Genomic DNA, 19,910 nt, shown 5'->3' with positions numbered 1-19,910 from the left:
GGAAGAAGACTGAGAAGGTGTGTATTTGACAGGCAGGTTATAAAAGACTTTGAGCCTGGAGGTAATCGGAAGCCATTGGAGATGATTGAATGGACTAGTGGTCACGAGGGTCTTAGGGAGGTCAGCTTGTTGATATCTTCTCTTATTTTTCCAATCACTTGTTAGGAAAGTTTTCCAACATTCATCCACCATCCATCACAAGTCACACAATTTTCTTCCACCCTCCCCTTGTAGTGTTGTTCATGTGAATGTTGTATGTGTCCATTTGTGTTTAACATGTTTACATAGTAGTCATTCTGTATATGAGGAATTAAGACTAAAAGGAAAGAGAAATTCATGGAATAGGAAGGAAAAAATAAGAGAAAATTTGAAAAAGTGAACATAATGTTCATTCAGATTCTGTGATTTTGTTTTTGTTTGTTTGGATGAGGATGGTGTTGCCTATAACGGGTCTCCCAAGGTTTCCTAATTTGAACTGCCGAGAGGAGCTGTGTCCATCATAGTTGATCGTCACGCAGTGTTGCACTTTAGGCGTACAGTGTTCTCTTGGTTCTGCTTCCTTTGCTCAGCATCAGTTCATATAATTCTTTCCATACTTCTCTGAAGTCCAACCACTAGTAGTTTCTTCTAGAATAATAGTACACCATAATATTCATATATACTGTAGCTTGTTCAGTCATTGCCCAATGGATGGGCATCCCCTCAATTGGTCAGTTTGAGAGGAACTCAGAGGAGCCGGGAGTGGGGAGTGAAGACCCAGCTCCTTACAAAGCATGGTGTGGCTGGCCCCAGAGCATCAAGAGGCTGTTCAATTTGCTTCTTTCAGAAGAACCATCCAAGAAGGAGTCCCTTGTATTGCTTTGTTTTGTTCAATAGACTGATGGCTCCTTGAAGGCAAGGATGATTTCATTTAGTATTCCGGGAGCCCCACACAGTCAATGACTTGTTGACCAATTTACACATTTTAGAAGTTAGTATAAATGTCAGCTCTCATTTTTAATGTTATTAGGAGTCAGATTAAAAGATCTCCCTGCCCCCTTTTGCCAGAAGGGGGGCTATTATTGCTCCCAAAATTCACAGGGATTCAATAGAAATAAAATCAATTTCCATCCTAAGTTGACATGCCATGACACAGTTTCAGAGAGGGCACAGGTTAAATTGTGCTTCTGAAATAGAACAATGAGGGTATGTATAGACCTAATCTTTTGTGGCTAACCACTAATGCAGCTGTTAGACCCTGTTTGCCCCAGTAGGGTATAGTGAAGCTGAGGTTACCTACTGGGAAACACGTTCATTTTCTTTAGGCCAAGATTGTAGTTTCCCAAGTAACCAATGACAAGCTCATGAGAGACCCTGTGCCCCAACATATTTTAGATGTCAAGGTCTGATGCAGAGCATTGTCGCAGGAGGAAAGGGGGATGGAGGCAAGAGGCTGAGAGCCTTGGTTTGAACCTCTGCTCTGCCACTCATCTCATTTTGGGCAGGTCACATAACTTTCCTCAGCCTCAGTTTCTCCTTCTGCAAAGCAGATGTTTCTGTGGTCCCTTCCAGCTTTAGATCTGTGATCCTATGAGTGGTCTTGTCCAAGTCACTTCTCTCTTGGCCTCTGTTTTCTTTCCTCTAGCATGAAGAGTAGGACTAGGTCTGAGATCTTTCTGTTAGGGTCTATGAGGAACCTTTTTTTTTCTGCCCAGGCATGGACACTCGATGACCTCTGACACCCTGTCATTTTGATGCCGGAATATTAGACTAATTCTTACTAATGTGTCGATGTCAGCTTGAGCCAAATGCCGAAGTGGCCAGGTTCCCTATTCTCCGGTGCCTTGGAGTACCCTTCCCGTACTGAACCTCCAGTTCCTTATCGCCTCCTTGTCCTAGTGGCTCCTTTCCAGCTGACGCCCTCTTGGTGTGAGCGGGGGCCCCAGATGCCGATAGCCTCTGACAAAAGCCCACTGTGTCCGCAGTCCTTCGATGTGGAAGGGTTACTCAGCTGCTGATCCTGGAGTGATAAAACCCTGGGATATAAATAAAGGGACCCAGGCCAGCTTCCAGCCCTCAAAATGGATTTCTTTCACACCCTTTGGATTCAGAAGGAGTTGGGTGATGACCCAGCTGCCTTCCTCTCTGGCGGCTTGCTTCCTCCATTCATGTCTGGGGTTGTCTGACTATCGCAGTGCTCGGGGTGGAAGGAAGCACAGAGGTTACCCGGGCCAGCCCAGTTTGAGGAACCAGACCAGGGACTGGAAGTGGGAGGCAGAGAAGCCCTGCCCTTAAATTGTGTCCAGGGGTTCTGATCAATCAGGAAGGGCTGGGCTGGGAAGGACGACCCAACCCAGAGTGCCTGAATAGACTTTAACTGGTTCTGATGCTAAGACTAATGATTCTGACACCCCAGCAGAAAGAAGGAAGGGTGTTCTAAGGAGCCCCCTAACTGGGAAACCTGGGAGTATTGTTCTTGGTAAAATGAGTTGGGCCTCTCTTGTTCTTGGGAGTCCACTTTTTTTTTTTGCTAGCATTGGTGTAAGCTGGTCAGGTGTGGTTCCCCGCATTGGACCAGGAGAAGGGCAGGATGCTTGAATCAGAGCCCTAGTTCTTAGGAATACTCCTAGTCCACGCTGGGAATGGAAGGAGTTCTCAATTTGGAGGTAGAGGACAGGAGTTCAGGTCTTGACTTCCATGTTCTACCTGTGTGACCTTAGGCCCTTGGCCCTTCTCTTGCTCTGACTGACCACTATGGTCTTTTCACCCTCTGGTCACTCTTAGGAAATTCTCAGTGTATCAGAAACAGAGAGTAGAGTCACAGTACCCTTGCCTAGAGTTGGTGCCTCAGCCAGTAAGCATTGGTTAAAACCCCCTCTGTCAGCACGGGGGTACAAAGGCAGGCAGCCCCTGCTCTCAAACAGCTCCTAGACCCAGTCTTTTGGGGGGAGATGCCCTGTGTGTCACTGGCAGAAGAAACTGGAAATGATCCACAGAGAGAAGGCTACCAGCACTGAGGATGGGAGGGAAAGACTTGTAGAAGGACCAGGGCAGGTTCAGTTTTGTCTTTGGATTCACAGGGCAGGCCTGGCCCCTAGGAGGGGCTTCATACTTGCTTCACTTGCTACCCTCTTATTTATGTGTGTGTGTTTGTGTTTGTGTGTTTGTGTGTTTGTGTGTGTGTGTGTGTGTGTGTGTGTGTGTGTGTGTATAAGTCATTCTCCTGATAAGCTCCCTGAGGGCAGGGAGGCATCCACTTCTGTCTGTAAATGGTAGCATGGTAGATGCTTAAGACTGCTCATGGATTGATTCTTGATTAAGCAAGGATAGTTTCTTTCCCATCTCTCTGTGTCCCTGGCTCCTCCTAGCAGGATCCTTGGCACATGGGACACATTTACTAAATGGCTGTTGGATGAATTGACTCGTGACTTCTCATCCCCGGAGATTCTTGCTTTCAACTTTATTGACATCTCCCCCAGTTCTCCAAAAGGCAGCTTGCTCTGTGTGGGGAGGAAGGGAGGCCTTTTCTGCTTTGACAGTAGAATGTGAATGTTTTAGTTGTATTATTCAAGCCTCTAGTCACCTCTATTAGAATCAGACCTCCAATGAGGAGGATTTGATGGCTGTTTCCTCTTCTGGGTGGCCAAGCCACAGTCGAGCTGTCCAGGTGAGGGCTCCTGACATCCCTTTCTGGTCTCTCCTTCCCTTCCCCTCCCCAACTCCATTTAATTTCTTGGTTACTCACGTCATTGAAATTCTATGCGATGGAAGATATCACTCTGGAAGATTTGATTAAAGTGTCTCTGTGGTCAGATTCACCAAGGGAATCCCTCATTCCCAGCCGGGGCACTCGGTGGAGATACAGAGCTCCCTTTTTTGGGGAAAGTGATGCAACTTCTGGGTAGCCAGCTCCTTCATCTCTTGGTGACTCTCATACCTCTGTCTCTCCTTCATTCCTGAACCCCTGCTGGCATGAGGGGGCTACCCTGGTATACTTAGCCAAATTTTGGGGTCACCTTTGTTACATGTGCATTGGGGATGGGGCAGGGGTCATGGGGAGGAACATAAGCTCCAGGATGGCGGGGGCCATTTTTGTGGTGGTCTTTGTATCCAGCCCCACACCAGTCAAACAATAGGACTTAATAAATGCCTTTGAATAAAAAGCTTCTACAGATTTCTGGTTTCATTCTCTTGAGACTTTTTTTTTGGTAATGGAATTATTTCCTGTGTCAATGGGTTATTGTGAAGCCCAAATAAGATAATGTATGTTAAGTGCTTTGCCAACTCGAAGCTACTGCCACGTATGTCAGCATCTGTCTTATCTATCCATCTATCAGTACATCTCTCGGCCTAGCCCTCCATCCTTTCCTCCTTCCCTTCATCCACCCCTCCATCCATTCTTCCTTCATCCATCCTTTCACCCCTCCATCCATTCCTCCATCCCTCCATACTTTCTTCCATCTCTCCCTTTCTTCTCCTATCCCTCCATCCATTCCTCCATCCCTTCATCCCTTCTTCCAATGTTCTCTCTCCCTCCATCCTTCTATCCATCTGTGGCGGTGCTAGCTGAGTTTACACAGCATTGATTATTCTTCTTTTTGGTTTAGAGAAATGAATCTGTAGAAACTAGAATCTGTAAGTCAAGCTCCCACATAGAATTCTTTTGGTTTAGACAGTGGCCCCTATTCCCCAGCACTTAGGTTCTCTTCATTCTTTTCTGTCCTTGAAACCCTGAGCTCCTTTCATGATTCTCAGGGTCCAGTCCTTCTGGAGACTGTGACAAGACTTTATTTGGGGCCTCCTGTTATTGGTGATGGCTTGAGTCTGCATTTTCTAGCTTGCTGCTCCCCTGCTAGGCCTGGCCCCTTCTGTTCTTCCCCTTTTGTTTTGGTGAGGGGAAGACATTTGTGATCTCATTAGTGAAGGAAAAGCCTTGTATGGAGATTCTGATTGGGAACTCAGTGACCTGGGGCACAGAGAGGTCAAGTGATTTGTGTCCCACAGTCCGTACATGTCAGAGCCTTGAACCTGGGTCCTCTAGAGCTGGCAGAAGGGGGGCTGCAGATTCCAATCTTGGCTTACAGCTGTGTGGTCATGAGCAGATACCTTTCTGAATCTAGGCCTCAATAGTCACTTCTAAAACAAGGAGTTGGCATGGAGGGTCTTTTAGATCTGTTTTGGTTCCAGAATTCTAATGTTTCTTGATGGTAACAACTGCTTAGAACAGACCCTTGAGAGGAATGATCTCTCTTGACATGTTGGGGGTTAGCTTAGAAAAGAGCTTACTCACCTTGAACATGGTGTGTATGGCCTTCCAGATCTTCCTCCTCATTTTACTTTCATGGGGGTATCTGGGAGCTCTTGGCCTGCCACCTTCTGGGGTCAGCTTTGGACAGAGTGAAGCAGGGTTGTGCTGCCCACTTCTTGGGGAACCTGGACAATCAGAGACCCTGGGCCAAAGTTCCCAGACTGGTGGGAGGAGAGAGGTTATCTTGGAGGAAGAACAATTGTTGCTGCTTTGGAGCCCAGAAAGATGAGCTAAGGGGAACCTGGGACGTGTTTTCTTATCAGTTCTTCAAGTCCATTGGCTTCTTTCTCTGTCCTTTCCTCTTATCCTGGGAAGGGGAGTATCAGACCCAATGGCACACCCTTTGGGTGTGACTGCCTTCCAGGCCAGCTGCTCTAGTGTAGAGCCTGGCTCTGAGAGGTGCGCACTGCAGGCATTGGCATCTGCATCTTACAAATGAGAAAACTGAGACCCAGAGGGGGAAGGGTGGTGAAGCAGCACCATTATGGAGTGGAGAGAGTGCTCATCCTGGATTCACCTCTTGCCTCGGATAACTTTCTAATGTTTGTCCTTCATTTTTGAAGACCTTGACACCAGGGAGATGATGCCATAAGCAAGTGAATTGGGTTTGAAGGAGAGGGTGTTGTGCCAAGTCACCAGCCTCACTTTCTTCTCCAGAGCCATCTGGGTCCAGTAGTCAGATATGAATCAGGATGACTGGAGATGGCCATGGATGTAAGGTAATCAGGGTTAAATGACTTGGTCAAGGTCACATAGCTAGTAAGTGGCAAGTGTCTGAGGTTGGATTTGAACTCCCACCCTCCTGACTCCAAGACCAGTACTCTAGCCACTGTACCACCTAGCTGAATGACCACAAATGAGTTCTTTCAGCTGTAGGGGTCTCAGTTGCTTATTCAGTCCTAGTGAGGTGGCTAGATTCAACTTTCAGGTCGTTTCTGGTCCTAAATATCTGTTTCTATGCTTGACTTACTCAGCATCTACAGCTGGAAAGGGTTACAGTGGGCACTTGAACCCAGGCTTTCTTGGCTTTCTGGATTTGAAATCTGGCTGTTATTAATGCCTGTGCGATCTTGGACAAGAATGTAATATAATAGAATCAGTTATCCAGTTTGCATTTTATAATCTTCCTATCTCTTTTTTTGATTATAAACTGCCTCCCCTTTCCATAGATCTGGCAGGTAAACTATTTATTCTTTGTTTTCCTAATTGCCTTATGATATCACCTTTTATGTCTAAATCCTGTGCCCATTTCAACCTTGTCTTGGTATAGGGTTTGAGATGTTGGGCTATGCCCTAGTTTCTGTAACATTATTTTCCAGTGTTCCCAGCAGTTTTTGTTAAAGAATGAGTTCTTAAGTTGCTTGAAATCATTATTCATTAGAGAAATGAAAAAAACATCTCTGAGGTACCCCCTTACACCTTTCAGATTGACCAATGTGACTAGAAAAGAAAATGATCAATGTTCGAGGGGATTTGGGAAATATGGGACACTAATACATTATTGGTGGAGTTGTAAACTGATTCAACCTTTCTGGAGACTAATTTGGAATTATTCTTTGATCCAGCAATACAATTATTAGGTCTGTATCCCCAAGAGATCATCAAAAGGGTAAAAAAGCTCACATGTACAAAAATCTTCATAGCAGTTTTTTGTGGTGGCAAAGAATTGGAAACTGAGGAGATATTCATCATATGGGGAATGGCTGGACAAATCGCAGTATATGGATGTGACGGAACACTATTATTCTGTAAGAAATCATGAGGGACAGAATGGAAGGATTTGCATGAATTGAGGCCGAGTGAACCAGTAGAACATTCTGCATGCTAACAAACATGGGATGATGGTCAACCATGATGGACTTGTTTGTTTCAGTAGAACAATAATCAAAGACAGTTTTAAGGGACTTGTGGTGGAGTTTAAATGGAGAACAAAGCTTATCTTAAAAAAAAAATAAAAGAGAAAATTCTTATTCCAGAAGCTGGAGTCTTTGGGTTTATCAAACAATAGGTTATTGTAGTCATTTACTTCTGTGTGTAAAATCTAGCTGAGAGACTGGAATCCGGCCCTAGGCATACAGGAGTTTTGGGGGAGGGTGGGGTGGGAGGAGGGCAGAGAGAGGAGGATGGGTGTGCTCCAAAGGTGGGGTGTTGGCTGGGTCCAGAGTAGGTTTCCATTTCCTCATGTCCACTTGGGGTTCTGGGACCCTCCCTGAGTGGCAGAGGAGCACTTGGTTCTTAGGTTCCATTCACTGAGGTCACTCAAGTCATTTTCTATTTTTTCAGTTTTTTCAAGGCAAAGTGACTTGCCCAAGGCCACACAACTAGGTAATTATTAAGTGTCTGAGGTTGGATTTGAACTCAGATCCTCCCGACTCCAGGGCCGGTGCTCTATCCACTATGCCACCTAGTTGCCCCGAGTCAGTTTCCAGAGGACAAGATTTGGGTCTGTTCTCTGCTCTGGCTTCAGGTGGGGAGAGAACCCGCCAGGCTGGAGTGATGGCTCAGCCATTGCTGGCACCGAAGACTTGGTTGCTAATGTCTTTGGCCCTGGTCCATGGCATCATTTCCATCCATCACTTCTTTATGAACCACACTTCCTGCCAGAGACAGTACTTTGGTTTCTGTCTTTTGTGTCTCGTGGGGGCAGGACAGGGTTCTTAAGTGGCTGAGCAAAGTCAAACTGGCTCATTTGTTAATGAATAAAGAATACATGTCTGAGAGCCAGCCGTGGTGTCTGGATAGAGCCTTAGCAAGAACTATGTTCAAACCTTGCTTCTGACACCTTTGTTTTTCTGCACAACTCTCAGGGTCCAGGCTACTCTTCATAACTATGAGTCACAGATGGCTTGTTGATCTGTATGGGTGAAGAGAGTCCCCGTGTTAGGAGTTCCCTATATGGACAAAACAGTGTTGACCTTGGGACTCCTGGAATTCTCATGCCAACTGAGAATTGTGGAATTGATTGACAGAGGAGTCTAATAACCATCTGCAAATACATATTTTCATTTAAGAAGCTGCCCTTTCCTCACATTGTCCTCATTGCTGACCTTACCACGTGCATCTCCAGTTGCCCCAAATGAATGACCTATAGACAACCTGAAACCGAACTCATTATCTCCTCCTGCTCCCCAATTCTTCATTTTCTTAACTTCCCTAGTAGTGTTGAGTGTACCACCTTGGAGTCCTCCTGGCCTCTTCACACTCTCTCACTCCTAAGTCCAGTATGGCACCAAGGCCGGTTGACTTTACCTAGGCAACATCTTCTGTCTTCTGACTCTGCTTCCACCCGAGTGCAGACCCTCCTCACCTCAGATCTTAACTATGCTGGGATGGCAGAGAGAAAGGGACTGCCTGCCTCTAGGCCCTTTCCAGTCCATCCCCAATGCTACTGTCAAATATCTTTCCTTTACCCAGTTATCTCCAGTGGGTCCCCCAACATTGAACATAGAATCCTGTTTGATGTCTCAAGCCCTCATGGCCCACCTTCTTCCCCTCCTGCCTTTCCACTCTTGCTACACCTTGGGCCATCCCAAGTACTTTGGAAGTCGGGATTGCAGCTTCTGGCTGCTCCTCCTGCATGATGTTCCCTTTCCTTACCCTGGGGCTTCTCCTAGACTCTCCCCAGCATCTGCTATGATCTCCAACCTAATCTCACCTTCCGCCTTCCTGGCTTCTTTCAAGCCTTCCTAACCCCCTTCATTCTGATGACCTCTGTGATCTTCCTGCTCTTAATCTCCAATCCTTTCATTTTAAAGCGATCTGGAATATTCATGATAATCCATGAGTCCCTTGTAGGGGCCTCAGTTTACTCCCTATAAAATAAGAGGGTTGGTCTGGATTCGGTGATTTCTTTTTTTCCCCAATGACAAGTAAAAATAGTTTTTAAAATTTATCTTTTTTGTAAGCTTTTGAGTTCCACATTTTTCTTTCTTCCTTCTCTCCTCTCTCCTCATGGCTGCAAGCCTAGTCTGTGATTTCTAAGTGGGACGAAAGAGGGCCTGCCTTGAACATGACCCTTCCCCCTCTCACCCTCACTTAGGAGAAGTGAGCTCCATCTCCCCCTGGAGCTTCCAAGTTCTGACTTGGGCCTGGACCATACCCTAGAGGCGAGATTGACAGAGGATGTGGAAAGGGTTGGTTGAGGCTTGGAAGGCGAGGAGGGACATGGGAGTTGCTTAGTCCTGGCAGGACGTGCCATCTTGTGCTTCTGCCTTCTGGGGTCCATTCTTTGTGGTCTTAGGGGAAAGCTGGCTGGCTTTGGAATCTGAGGATCTTGGGATGGAATCCCCCCACTGAGACTTGCTAACCTTGGACAGGAGTGTTGTTGTTTCTGTGATTATTATTATTTCTACTCCTGATGTCTATATATGACTTTACAGTTTATAAGGCTATCTATAGTCCTTTACTTGAGACTGGCACCAGTCCTATTAGAGAAAGGACAAGTCTTTTCATTTCATTTTACAGATGGGAACACTAAGGCAGAGAGAATTAGGAGACTGCTCCAAGGTCACCCAACCGATAAGTGAAGGTGGCCCAGATTTGAATCCAGGTTTTCCTTGCTTCAAGTCTGGCATTCTGGTCATTGGCCACACTGCCTCTCAGGGTGCAGGGCTCAGGAGCAGGACCAAGTGGTAGCTTGGGGGGGCAGGCAGCCGGTCAGTTGAGATACAGCATGTTTTTTCTTACAAAAAAGGACCCAGGGAGGTTGTCTGACCCACATCAGCCCAGAGGTGACCCCTGATAACTAAAACCAGGGATTCCTGGGGGGGGAAATTGGTTTTTGTGAAAGGCAAGTTAATCTTAGAGTTTTTAAGCTCTCCCCACTGACCTCCCCTCCTGCTTTCAATTTCCCTTTAGAGATTCCTGCCTGGCCATTTGTGGGGAGGGACTTGGGTCTTTGATCCTAAATTGAGTCTCAGCCTCTGAGACATCTGTCAGTTCATTGCCCTGGTAGAATTGGGGTCTGTTTTCTTTCTGTTGTTGTTTAGTCGTTTTTAGTAGTATTTGACTCTTCATTTGGGGTTTTCTTGGCAGAGACACTGAAGAGGTTTGTTCTTTCCTTCTCCAGTTCATTTTACAGTTGAGGAAACTGAGGCAAGCAGGGTGAAGGGACTTGTCCAGGGTTATATAGCTAGCAAGTGGCTGAGGCCAGATCCCAGCGCTCTATCCATTGTACCACCTAACTGCTTAGCTTTCTCTCCAGGGTCTCTGATTTCCTTGGACTCCACCTGCATTTTGCCACTGGACTTGTGGACATGGCTTAGAGGCCTAGGTAGTGATGGTTTGCAGAATGCCATTGCGCAATCATTCATAGAAAACAGCAGCTCTGACATTGGGCAAGGAACAAGCTCAACTGAAGCAAAGAACCCAGGGATTTGGGGAGAGTGGCTCCAGAGCTGCTATCTTGTGCTTCACAGTAACCCTGCTTGAGAGGGGAAGTGACCTAGCCAGGGTCACCTCGGTGACATGAAGGAGAGCTGGGATTGGACTCCAGGATCTCTGATGATCAACCCAGGGGCTGCGGGTGGTCTGCAGCATTGCAGGAGGTGCCATGAAAATACTATCGGGCGTGGATGGTTATGGATAGATTTAGATTGGCACCAATCGAAGGGGCAGCCAGTCCAGTCAGGAAGCCTGGGAATGGTACAGTGGTGCTGGCAAGACCCAGACTAAGGCTTTCAAGTGACTGCCTTGTGGGGAAGGATTGGCACCTTCAGGGATCACACAGGATGAGGAGGCCAAAAAAGTGTCATATCCCTGAGGTCAGGGACTATTTAACCTTTTCTTCATCTTCCCAGCACTCAGCCCAGTCCCTGGCCTCCCATAGACCTCAATACTTAATAAATCTTTGGTGGATTTAATGAAAATGTAGATGGGCTTGAATGGGCACCAATGATGGTGGTGGGGGGGTACCCACATGAATGAAATGGTGAATCTGATGGAGCAAGAAGTGTAAAGTGTAAGGGAGTGAGGAATAATAAGCCTGTAAAGGGGGCCAGGGAAGATTTCCTGAGTATGTCCTAATGGGGTGGCTCTCTTTCAACTCTGAGATGAAGGAGAAACAAACCAGATGCCATCTCTTCAAGGGACCATCCTGACCTCGGGGTCATCCACTAGCTCCTTTTCTTTTGATGAGGCTGGCCATGGACCAGCTGTATTAGCTTCAGATAAGAAGCACTCATCATTTCTTCCAGTGCAAGCTGGACCCTGGCCCAGATGAAGACCACTGCCAAGATGTGGGTTAAGCCCTGGTTTTCTGGAAACACGTGTAGCCAGGCCCATCCACGAGGCTGCCACCCCTCTCGGGCTGGGCCCAACCCATCCCTTAACCAAATGATGTATTTTACATAGTTCAGGCTTTTGGAAAAATCTCTGCCTCTTGCCAGCTGGGCTTGAATCCGGCTCTGCTGTCAGAGCTTTGAGGCCTGAGGGTGAGGAGGGGAAATGAGCTCCATCTCCTCCTGGAGCTTCCTAGTTCTGACTTGGTCTGGACCATTCCCTAGTGGTGAGCCTGACAGAGGAAGTGGGAAGGGGTGCGTGGGGCTTGGAAGGCCAGGGACATGGCAGGAGGTGCCACCTTGTGCTTCTGCCTTCTGGAGGCCATTCTTTGTGGTCTTGGGGGAAAGGGTCTTGGGATGGAGTCCTCTCACTGAGACTTGCAAGCCTCGGACAACAGGAGTGTTGTTGTTTCTGTTATGAATCCCCACTATTACTGATGAAGCTTATGAACTCTTTCAAATGGACTGAGGGCTCTACAGACATGAACTCATTTGCTCTCAAAACTCTTGTGAAGTTAGTGTGATAAATGATTGTTTTTTTGGACAAAATTTGTGATGTCACTAGCATAGGGGGATTAGCATTCTTTTAAAATTAAAAAAAATTTGGTTTTTGCAAGGCTATGGGGTTAAGTGACTTGCCTAAGGTCATGCAACTAGGTAATTATTAAGTGTCTGAGGCCAAATTTGAACTCAAGTCCTCCTGATTCTAGGGCCAGGGCTCTATCCACTGTGCCCCCTAGCTACCCTGACAATTAGTATTCTTTAACTTTTTGATTCTGCCTTTAGATTAGTAAAAATTTTTGAGCATATATCCATAAATGTGTACACACACATGTTTATGTGTATTTATTTATAAATTATATACATGAATGAATCACGTAGCAAAAAAGCATTCAAGTGTTTATATGTGTTAAAGACTATGTAGCACTTAACTACTGATCCACTGATTATATATTTGTTATAAAAGTCATACAAAAGTAGAATGGGAAAAATGAATTTGATAGAGATGAATTCCTATTTGATCCTGGATATAATAGGGAGCTATTGGAATCCTTTGAACATAGGAGGGATGGCTTTTCTTACATTTAAAGAAAATCATTTTGGTAATTCTATGGACGATGGATGAGATAAGATAATATTGATAAAGTGCTCTGCAAACCTTAAAACATTGTATAGATACTAGTGATGGTGATGATGATGATATGTTGAGGGTAGTGGTGGTGGTGATGATGATGATAAGATGGTGGCTGATGATGATGCTGATGATATAATGGTGATAGGTATTAGTTTAGGAGTCTATTGCAATAGTCTATATGAAGAGAGCTTCCTGGACCAGGATAGTGTTTTCATGAAGAGGAAACCAAAGAAGGAGATATGGAGGTGGCAATGCCATGATTTGCAGGTGATTGAAAGTGTGATGGTAGAAGAGGGAGGAATGGAGGAGGAAGATTCTGGGGTGGTGAACCTGAGTGATGGAAAGGGCCATCTTGAAAGTAATTGAGAAGTTTGAAAAAAAGTGGATTTGAGGATGATGTTCTGAGATCTGAGATCTTTCACAATCCATCCATATGCTCAACCCATGGTACTTGCTGATCCACCCAAAGTAAAAAAGGGAAACCCTTGTTGACTCACTACAAACAATGCGTGGGTATGTTGGCAGAATGAAGGAATTTTCCTGTTCCTGTCTTTGCAAGTGTCTAGCCTTTAGATTATTACTGCCCTGAAGGAGCTGTCCAGATCCAGCAGGGGATGATTTTGTTTTTTTATAGGAGTTTATACAGTAGAAGGATGGGTCAGAGTTTGGGAGTATTGAGGGATAAGGGCAGATTGAGTTTGTTGGAGACAAACTCCATGATTGTCTTATGGGGAGAATGAGATTTGATCCATTTTCTTACCCTATGATTAACTGAACACATACCTGCCTTGGGGGTAGGCTTGGGCACCACTGGCATAAGAGATTTGCCAATGCTGATTAGTATCTATTCTTGGAGAGTATAGTCAGAGATGAGACCTGAACCCCCTTATTCTGGGGCTGGCTTCTCTCCCATTGTCACTTCACAGTATTTATCATCCTCATTTTTAAAAATAAAGGAGTGGAGACTGGAGCCCAGAGCAACACTAATAAGTGCCTTTGGCAGGATTCTGGCTCATTTCTTTCGGATTCCAAGCCCAGTGCTCTGTCCTCTTGACCACATTGCTGCAAGTCAAAGAACTGAACCTCTTTAGGCCTCCTTTGTTCACCTGTAAAACAAAGAGGTTGGATTAGGTGACTCTAGAAACTTAATGCAGTCCCTTCCCATTCGGAATTCATCATCCCTTCTTTTGTCTAAAGTTAATCCCCTACTTTGTTTATCCTTTTTGGAAATGAAGTCACATGAACAAATAAATGAAATGCCAGGACAAGGTTGTGACATTTTGCCTTGGGGGTAGATGGAAGTCTGTGGAGGCACTTTGGGGGGGATTACAGAGGGACGAGTGTTTCTTGTTCTTCCAAGCTTACTCTCCAACATGAGCTCGAGCTCGACTGTGTTGGATTCTGCTCCGGCATGTCAAGTCATTAATTTCTCTCACTTGTGAAAACATTGAGGGGGCTGCCCTCCCCTCACCCTTGTGATTCTAAGGGTTAGCCCCAAAGGCAGTGGGGAAATCGATCCCTTCATGTGCTTTGCTTCTTGATTTCATTTTGCTTCACATGTCACTGTGAATTTGGGTCAGATCAGGCCTGGGTGGCTGTCTGGGGGCGAGGGAGCACCATGGTTTGCCCGAGAAGGCGCTGGCCTAGACCGGAGGTGATAATCCTGGTTACTGACATTTATAGAGCATTTGAGAGTTTGCAAAGTGCTCTACAGACATGATCTCATTTAAACCTCATGAAAACCCTGGGAAATAGATCCTATAAGTATTCTTATCCCTCTTTTACAGATGAGTAAACTGAGGCTGATAGAAGAAAAATAATTTGTTAAGAGTATTGCAACTGCAAAATATTGGGTTGGTTAATTGGTTGCTGTTATCCTTTTTGCTCGAAGAAACCCAAACAGAACACTGCCTCCTTCCCCAACATACCAGAGTGGCGACAAAAAGGGGTTGTCTTTTGTCCCAGGGCTTCCAGCCCCTTCTCCAATGGTCAGCCCCGCTCTGACTCTCACCAGGTGATCTGTCCCTGCGAACTCACGATCCTACTTCATCTGTCCTGTGGTTCCCAAACAGAGGTCATTCCATCTACCACTTGTCAGTGGCACACCACTGATTATGATCATTATTCTACTCTTGCTCACTGCCCCTGCAGAACTATTGGGACCAGCCCTGACTCTCGATTGGCAGTGGTGGATGTGGACTTTTCTTAGGTTGATAGAGGCTTGGGCTGCTATACTGCAGGCGGGGAGGTGGGGAAACCCACCATCCTCCTCCTTCTCCCTCATTCTACTTTCTACTTAATATAACACTCTGTGGACCTCTCGCCTCAGTGCCTTTCTATGGACTGTCTCTCATGCCCAGATCACTTTTTCTTCAAACTTTTGCTTCTTGGCATCCTAAACTCTTCTCAAGGCTTCAATCATGTCATCCCTTATTGGCGCACTTTTCTGATCTTCCAAGCAATTACTACTTCCCTCCCAATGCCTTTTTTTGGTATCCATTTTCTTACTCCTCCTCCTTGTGGAATGGAAGCTCCTTGAAGGCAGGCATTGTTTGTTTAGAAGATGCTTATTGAGTTGAGTTGAGAGAAGAGTGCCTGTATAACTGGGAAATCCATACAAGCCAGTCTGGCTCTTGTTTGGGGTCTCACAGTAAAAGAGAGAAGGGTCTCTGAATGGTTCACAACTCAGCACAAAAGTCTACGAAGTTGTGGGCCCCTCTGCTTCTTGGTCACAACTCTTTGGTGGACGACTCTCCCTAAATGATGCATAAAACTACTTTGAGTTGTTGCTCTTGGAAGGGAGAAGTCCCTAGGTCCTTGTTGCCTTCCCACACACTGCCAGAATGTCTCTGCTGCCTTTGGATGCTCAACTCCCTCTATCTGCTTGGACCTTGTCCCTCCCCCCATACCCTTCTGCCATCCTCATCCCCTTTTAGCTCATTTGGGTTTACGAGGAGGGAAAGGATGCTGATTGCTTGTTTTGTTTTCCTGTCCTTTATTGTCTGTGAATCATTCCATCCCTGGTATTCACCATGTCCTTAATTGCAGTTATAATGAAACCCAGCTGTCTCATCTCAGCTGCTTTCCCCCTCCCCTCCAGCTGTGGTTTGGGGGTGATTGGAGGAAGAGCATTGTGTGTGTGTGTGGGGGGGGAAGGAGCATGGCCAGAAGGAAGGGGGAAGAGAAGAGAGAAGCGGGAAACTCACTGAGGAAGCAGACCAAAGTTATTGCCTTTAAATTCTGGGATATGCCGCTTGACTGGGGTGCCTCCAGAAAAGCCCTACTTCCTATCATACCCTCTGGTCTCAGTTTCCTTTTCTTTAAAAGGAAGGATTTGAATGAGATGGCCTCTGAGGGGATTCTAGCTCCAGAACTGGGGCTCTATGATCTAGACCTTAGCATGTTACAAGAGAGAGAGCTTCGACTGGAACTAGATGATCTGCCTCTTTGTCTCAGTTTCCTCATCTGTAAAATGAAGTGACCGGTCTAGATAACCTCTGCCATCCCTGTTACCTCTAGAACTGTGATCTTGTGAGCTAAGTAGACCCTGGTTACTTTTCTCTGCCATGTTAAGGCATTTTTCTTTCCCTCTTATTTGATATTCAGGGTTCTTGTTGGTGCTCCGAAGGCAGATTCCAAGTATAGTGCTTCTGTGAAGTCTCCTGGAGCTATTTTTAAATGTAGAGTCCACACTAACCCGGAGAGGAGATGCACAGAACTGGACATGCTTCGAGGTGGGTGAGCTTTCCTTTGGGAGTTTTGGAGATGGAGTGGAGACATTTCCTGTCCTCCATCCTCCTCCTCCTATTTGCATTTTCACTCTCCCTCTTTTCTATGATGTATTCTCTGTCTCTGTCTCTGCCTGTCTCTGTTTCTCTGTCTCTCTGTCTCTCTGTCTCTCTCCCTCTCTCCCTCTCTACCCCCTGTCTGTCTCTCTTTTAATGAGGAGAAATGATGAGTTTTTTTAATCAATAGAGAAAAATGATTGAAAACTAACAAAGCAGAGAAAACTGCATCCTTGTCATTGAAAACCATGATTTCTACTTCCTTTTCAGGAAAGAGTCGAGGTACTTCCTGTGGAAAGACTTGCAAAGAAGACAGGGATGATGAATGGATGGGGGTCAGCCTAGCGAGGCAGCCCAAAGCAGATGGCCAAGTGCTGGTGAGCAGGCCCACCTTCTTCCAGATCCCAAGGGTGCAATGGGGCCGCCATATCAAGGACTGATGACTTTGTGTTGGATTCTGCCTCAGCCTTCACACAGTCCAGGCTTCATCAGTTGAACTGGGTGCTTTGAGGAGATGCCAGGGAAGTCACTTAATAGTCACAGCACGGTATAGTGGAAAGTATGCCAGACCTGGAGTTAGAGAGACTTGGGTTCAAATCCTGCCCCTCTCTGAGTCTCATTATTCTCATCTTCCAACTTTCTAACCTAATAAGACTCCTAACCTTCCAGGGTTCTTGTAGGCCTCAACTGAGTTAATATATGTGAAGGGTTTTGGATAATTTAGGGTGACCTATAAATGTCAGTGGTTTTAATTAAGTGGCACCTAGTAATGCCTATAATTTCTATAATTTAAAAATTTAAATATAGTAAATATTTATATAACATATAATAAATATATTATATAATTATAAATTTATATAAAATTATATAATATTCTACTTCAGGAATGCCAATATTAGGATGCCAAGAAGTATAATATAAAATAGAATAGAAAAATTATATAATAATATAATAATAAAATAATGTAATAAATAATATAAATATATAAATATATTAAATAATAGAAATTCTGTCATTTCCAATAGGGCAATAGTTATCATTCAAGGAACTTGAAGGTTGACCAACTCTGTGCATAACATTATCTCATTTGGTTCTTGCCACAACCCTGTAGAGTGGTGCTTGCAGCTGCCCTGTAGGCTGGCTCTTGCAACAACTTAGGAGGCTGGTACTTGCGAGAGCCCTTTTAGGTTGGCACTTGCCTGTATTGTTATCTGCACTACCTCAGTGAGGAAGCTGAGTCTCAGAGAGGGAATATGGAGATGAATGCCAGAGGCGGGATGTCTCCTGGGATTCTCTGGACCCCACATCTGGTTCCCAGCCTCCTCTGTAGTGGTGTGAAAAGACAGAGACATAGACGGGCCTCTCGTTATCCCTGGGCTGACTTCTTTTTGCATGCCTCTTTCAGAGTCGCTGATGTCTTGACTTTTGTTGGAAACCACAACATGGGATGGGGAAGTTGTTAGAGGTTCCCCTCATAGAATAGGTCTTGAGGGCAGGGGTGATTTTCATTTTGTCTTCTCATCCCTAGGACAGGCACAGGGATTTTGTATGTTAATGCTAGCTGATGTGGTAGTTAATTACCATGGATATGGGGTTGGAGTTGGAGTTAGGAAATGCTGGGTTCAGATCCTACCTCAGGTGTGTGAACTTCTCTGTGCTTCAGTTTCCTTACTGGTAAAATGGAGGAGGGTATGGGACTTGATGGCCAGTTCTAAATGAATAAATGAGAAAACATTTATTAAGAACTTCTTATGCATTGGGTACCATGGCTTAACCTTGAAGGTACAGCTGAAAAAGTCAGCTGGCCCCTGTCCTCAAAGAGGCTATATTATTGTGGGGGGGGGGGGTTGACCAGAGAGGGATGCCCCTGAACCTGGGTTGGGGGGCAGAAATCATTTCCTTTTTTTTCTTTGTAGCTTTGATGCTCACTTGGTACACAGTAAGTGATAACTTAATATTTGACTCAATGAATCTTAAGGTTGAAAGACCAATAGGAGGTGCCAGTCTTGTTTTCTGTCAGGCGGATTCATAGTGGGGCCAAAGCAGAGCAAAGGAGGTCATTAGAGGGTCCTCGAGAGGCTGCCAAGAGCAGAGGAAAACATCAGGGATGAACTAACCCAGACTGGGAGGATGGAGGCCTCCCCTTGGGGATGAACTGGCCCAGACTGGGGGAACTGAGGACTCTCCCTGGGACCATTTCTAGTGACTGAGTGAAGGGGGATGAGCAGCTGGTTCCTCTCTGCTCGAAAGGTCAGGACAGAGAGTTTGCTTGTCACAGAGAAGGAGGGAGGATTGTAGTTAGACGCTGGAAAAGAATAGAACTTCCTCCAGGCCTGGGTCGGAAGCCCAGAAAGAGCAGCTCTCCTGAGCTGGCTGTGCCTGGAAGTGGGTGGGTGTGCCGGCAGTGCATGCACATGACACGGGCTCGGCACACACATGTGCTTGGTGTGTATAGCGTGTGAGGCACACACAGGCAAGGTAGCATGCGGCACACTTGGGTCAGACACTTGTACATATTTCTAGACATGTGTGTAGCAGGCACACACACATGTGCATGCACACACTCAGATGAGAGAGAGCACCCATGTAACCATGAGCCAGGCAACATGAAATGCACGCAGCAACAGGCCAGGTGACACACATGCCACACACATGCCACACAACACACAATCAGTAACACACATGTAGCACCATGCACTGGGTGGCACGTGGATGCATGTAAAACATGCTGGATGACACACATGGTCCAGACACACGTGTTTACACACTCTGTGCTAGTACACATGGATGTCTATTCTTGGGGAGGGTGGAACCCTCAAAGAGAGGTTGAGTCTCTTGGGTGGGTCTTGGAGCAGCCAGTGTGGGGGATGGTACGGAGAACTCCTCCATCCTCCTGTGCCATCCCACCCCACAGCCAGTCCATCTACTGGAGTACATGGGCACCTTGTGGGTGAGGATGGTGAAGGAATCTGTGCTACCCTATGGAGAACATTTCCCCCTTTTTATTCTTAAAAAAATTTTTTTTTAAATTTTTTTAGGTTTTTGCAAGGCAATGGGGTTAAGTGGCTTGCCCAAGGCCACACAGCTAGGTAATTCTTAAGTGTCTGAGGCCGGCTTTGAACCCAGGCACTCCTGACTCCAGGGCCGGTGCTCTATCCACTGTGCCACCTAGCTGCCCCCCTTTTTATTCTTGTTTAAAGGGGGAAGGTGTCGCATTGCTGACATTGCTGACATTGCTGGCTAATGACAACCAGAAGTGGGTCTTTATTGAGAAAAGACCCTCAACGTTGATCCCGTCTTCAAACTAAAGGATGGGTGGATCATTCCATCCTTCTGCCCCTCCCCCAGACCATGGGGATTCATCTTGTTTAGAGTCTGGACCTTGAGCTGCGCATGGTTCCTAGGGGAGGAAGCTGGAGGGCTCT

General features: G+C 45.9%; 1 protein-coding gene across 1 annotated transcript in view; it reads left to right on the top strand.

Moving 5' to 3' along the window:
- Window positions 1-19,910, top strand: part of ITGA9 (integrin subunit alpha 9) — a 360,075-nt gene that overhangs the window by 34,933 nt on the left and 305,232 nt on the right. Inside the window, exons 3-4 of the mRNA XM_074199051.1 lie at window positions 16,307-16,434; window positions 16,756-16,862. Coding sequence (XP_074055152.1) covers window positions 16,307-16,434; window positions 16,756-16,862 — 235 coding nt within the window. The remainder of the gene's footprint in view (window positions 1-16,306; window positions 16,435-16,755; window positions 16,863-19,910) is intronic.

The sequence above is a fragment of the Macrotis lagotis genome, chromosome 8 (genome assembly GCF_037893015.1).
Source record: "Macrotis lagotis isolate mMagLag1 chromosome 8, bilby.v1.9.chrom.fasta, whole genome shotgun sequence".
In the NCBI taxonomy this organism is placed as follows: Eukaryota; Metazoa; Chordata; class Mammalia; order Peramelemorphia; family Peramelidae; genus Macrotis; species Macrotis lagotis.
Note: the sequence above shows the minus strand (reverse complement) of the source record. Positions and strands in the feature narration are given on the sequence as shown.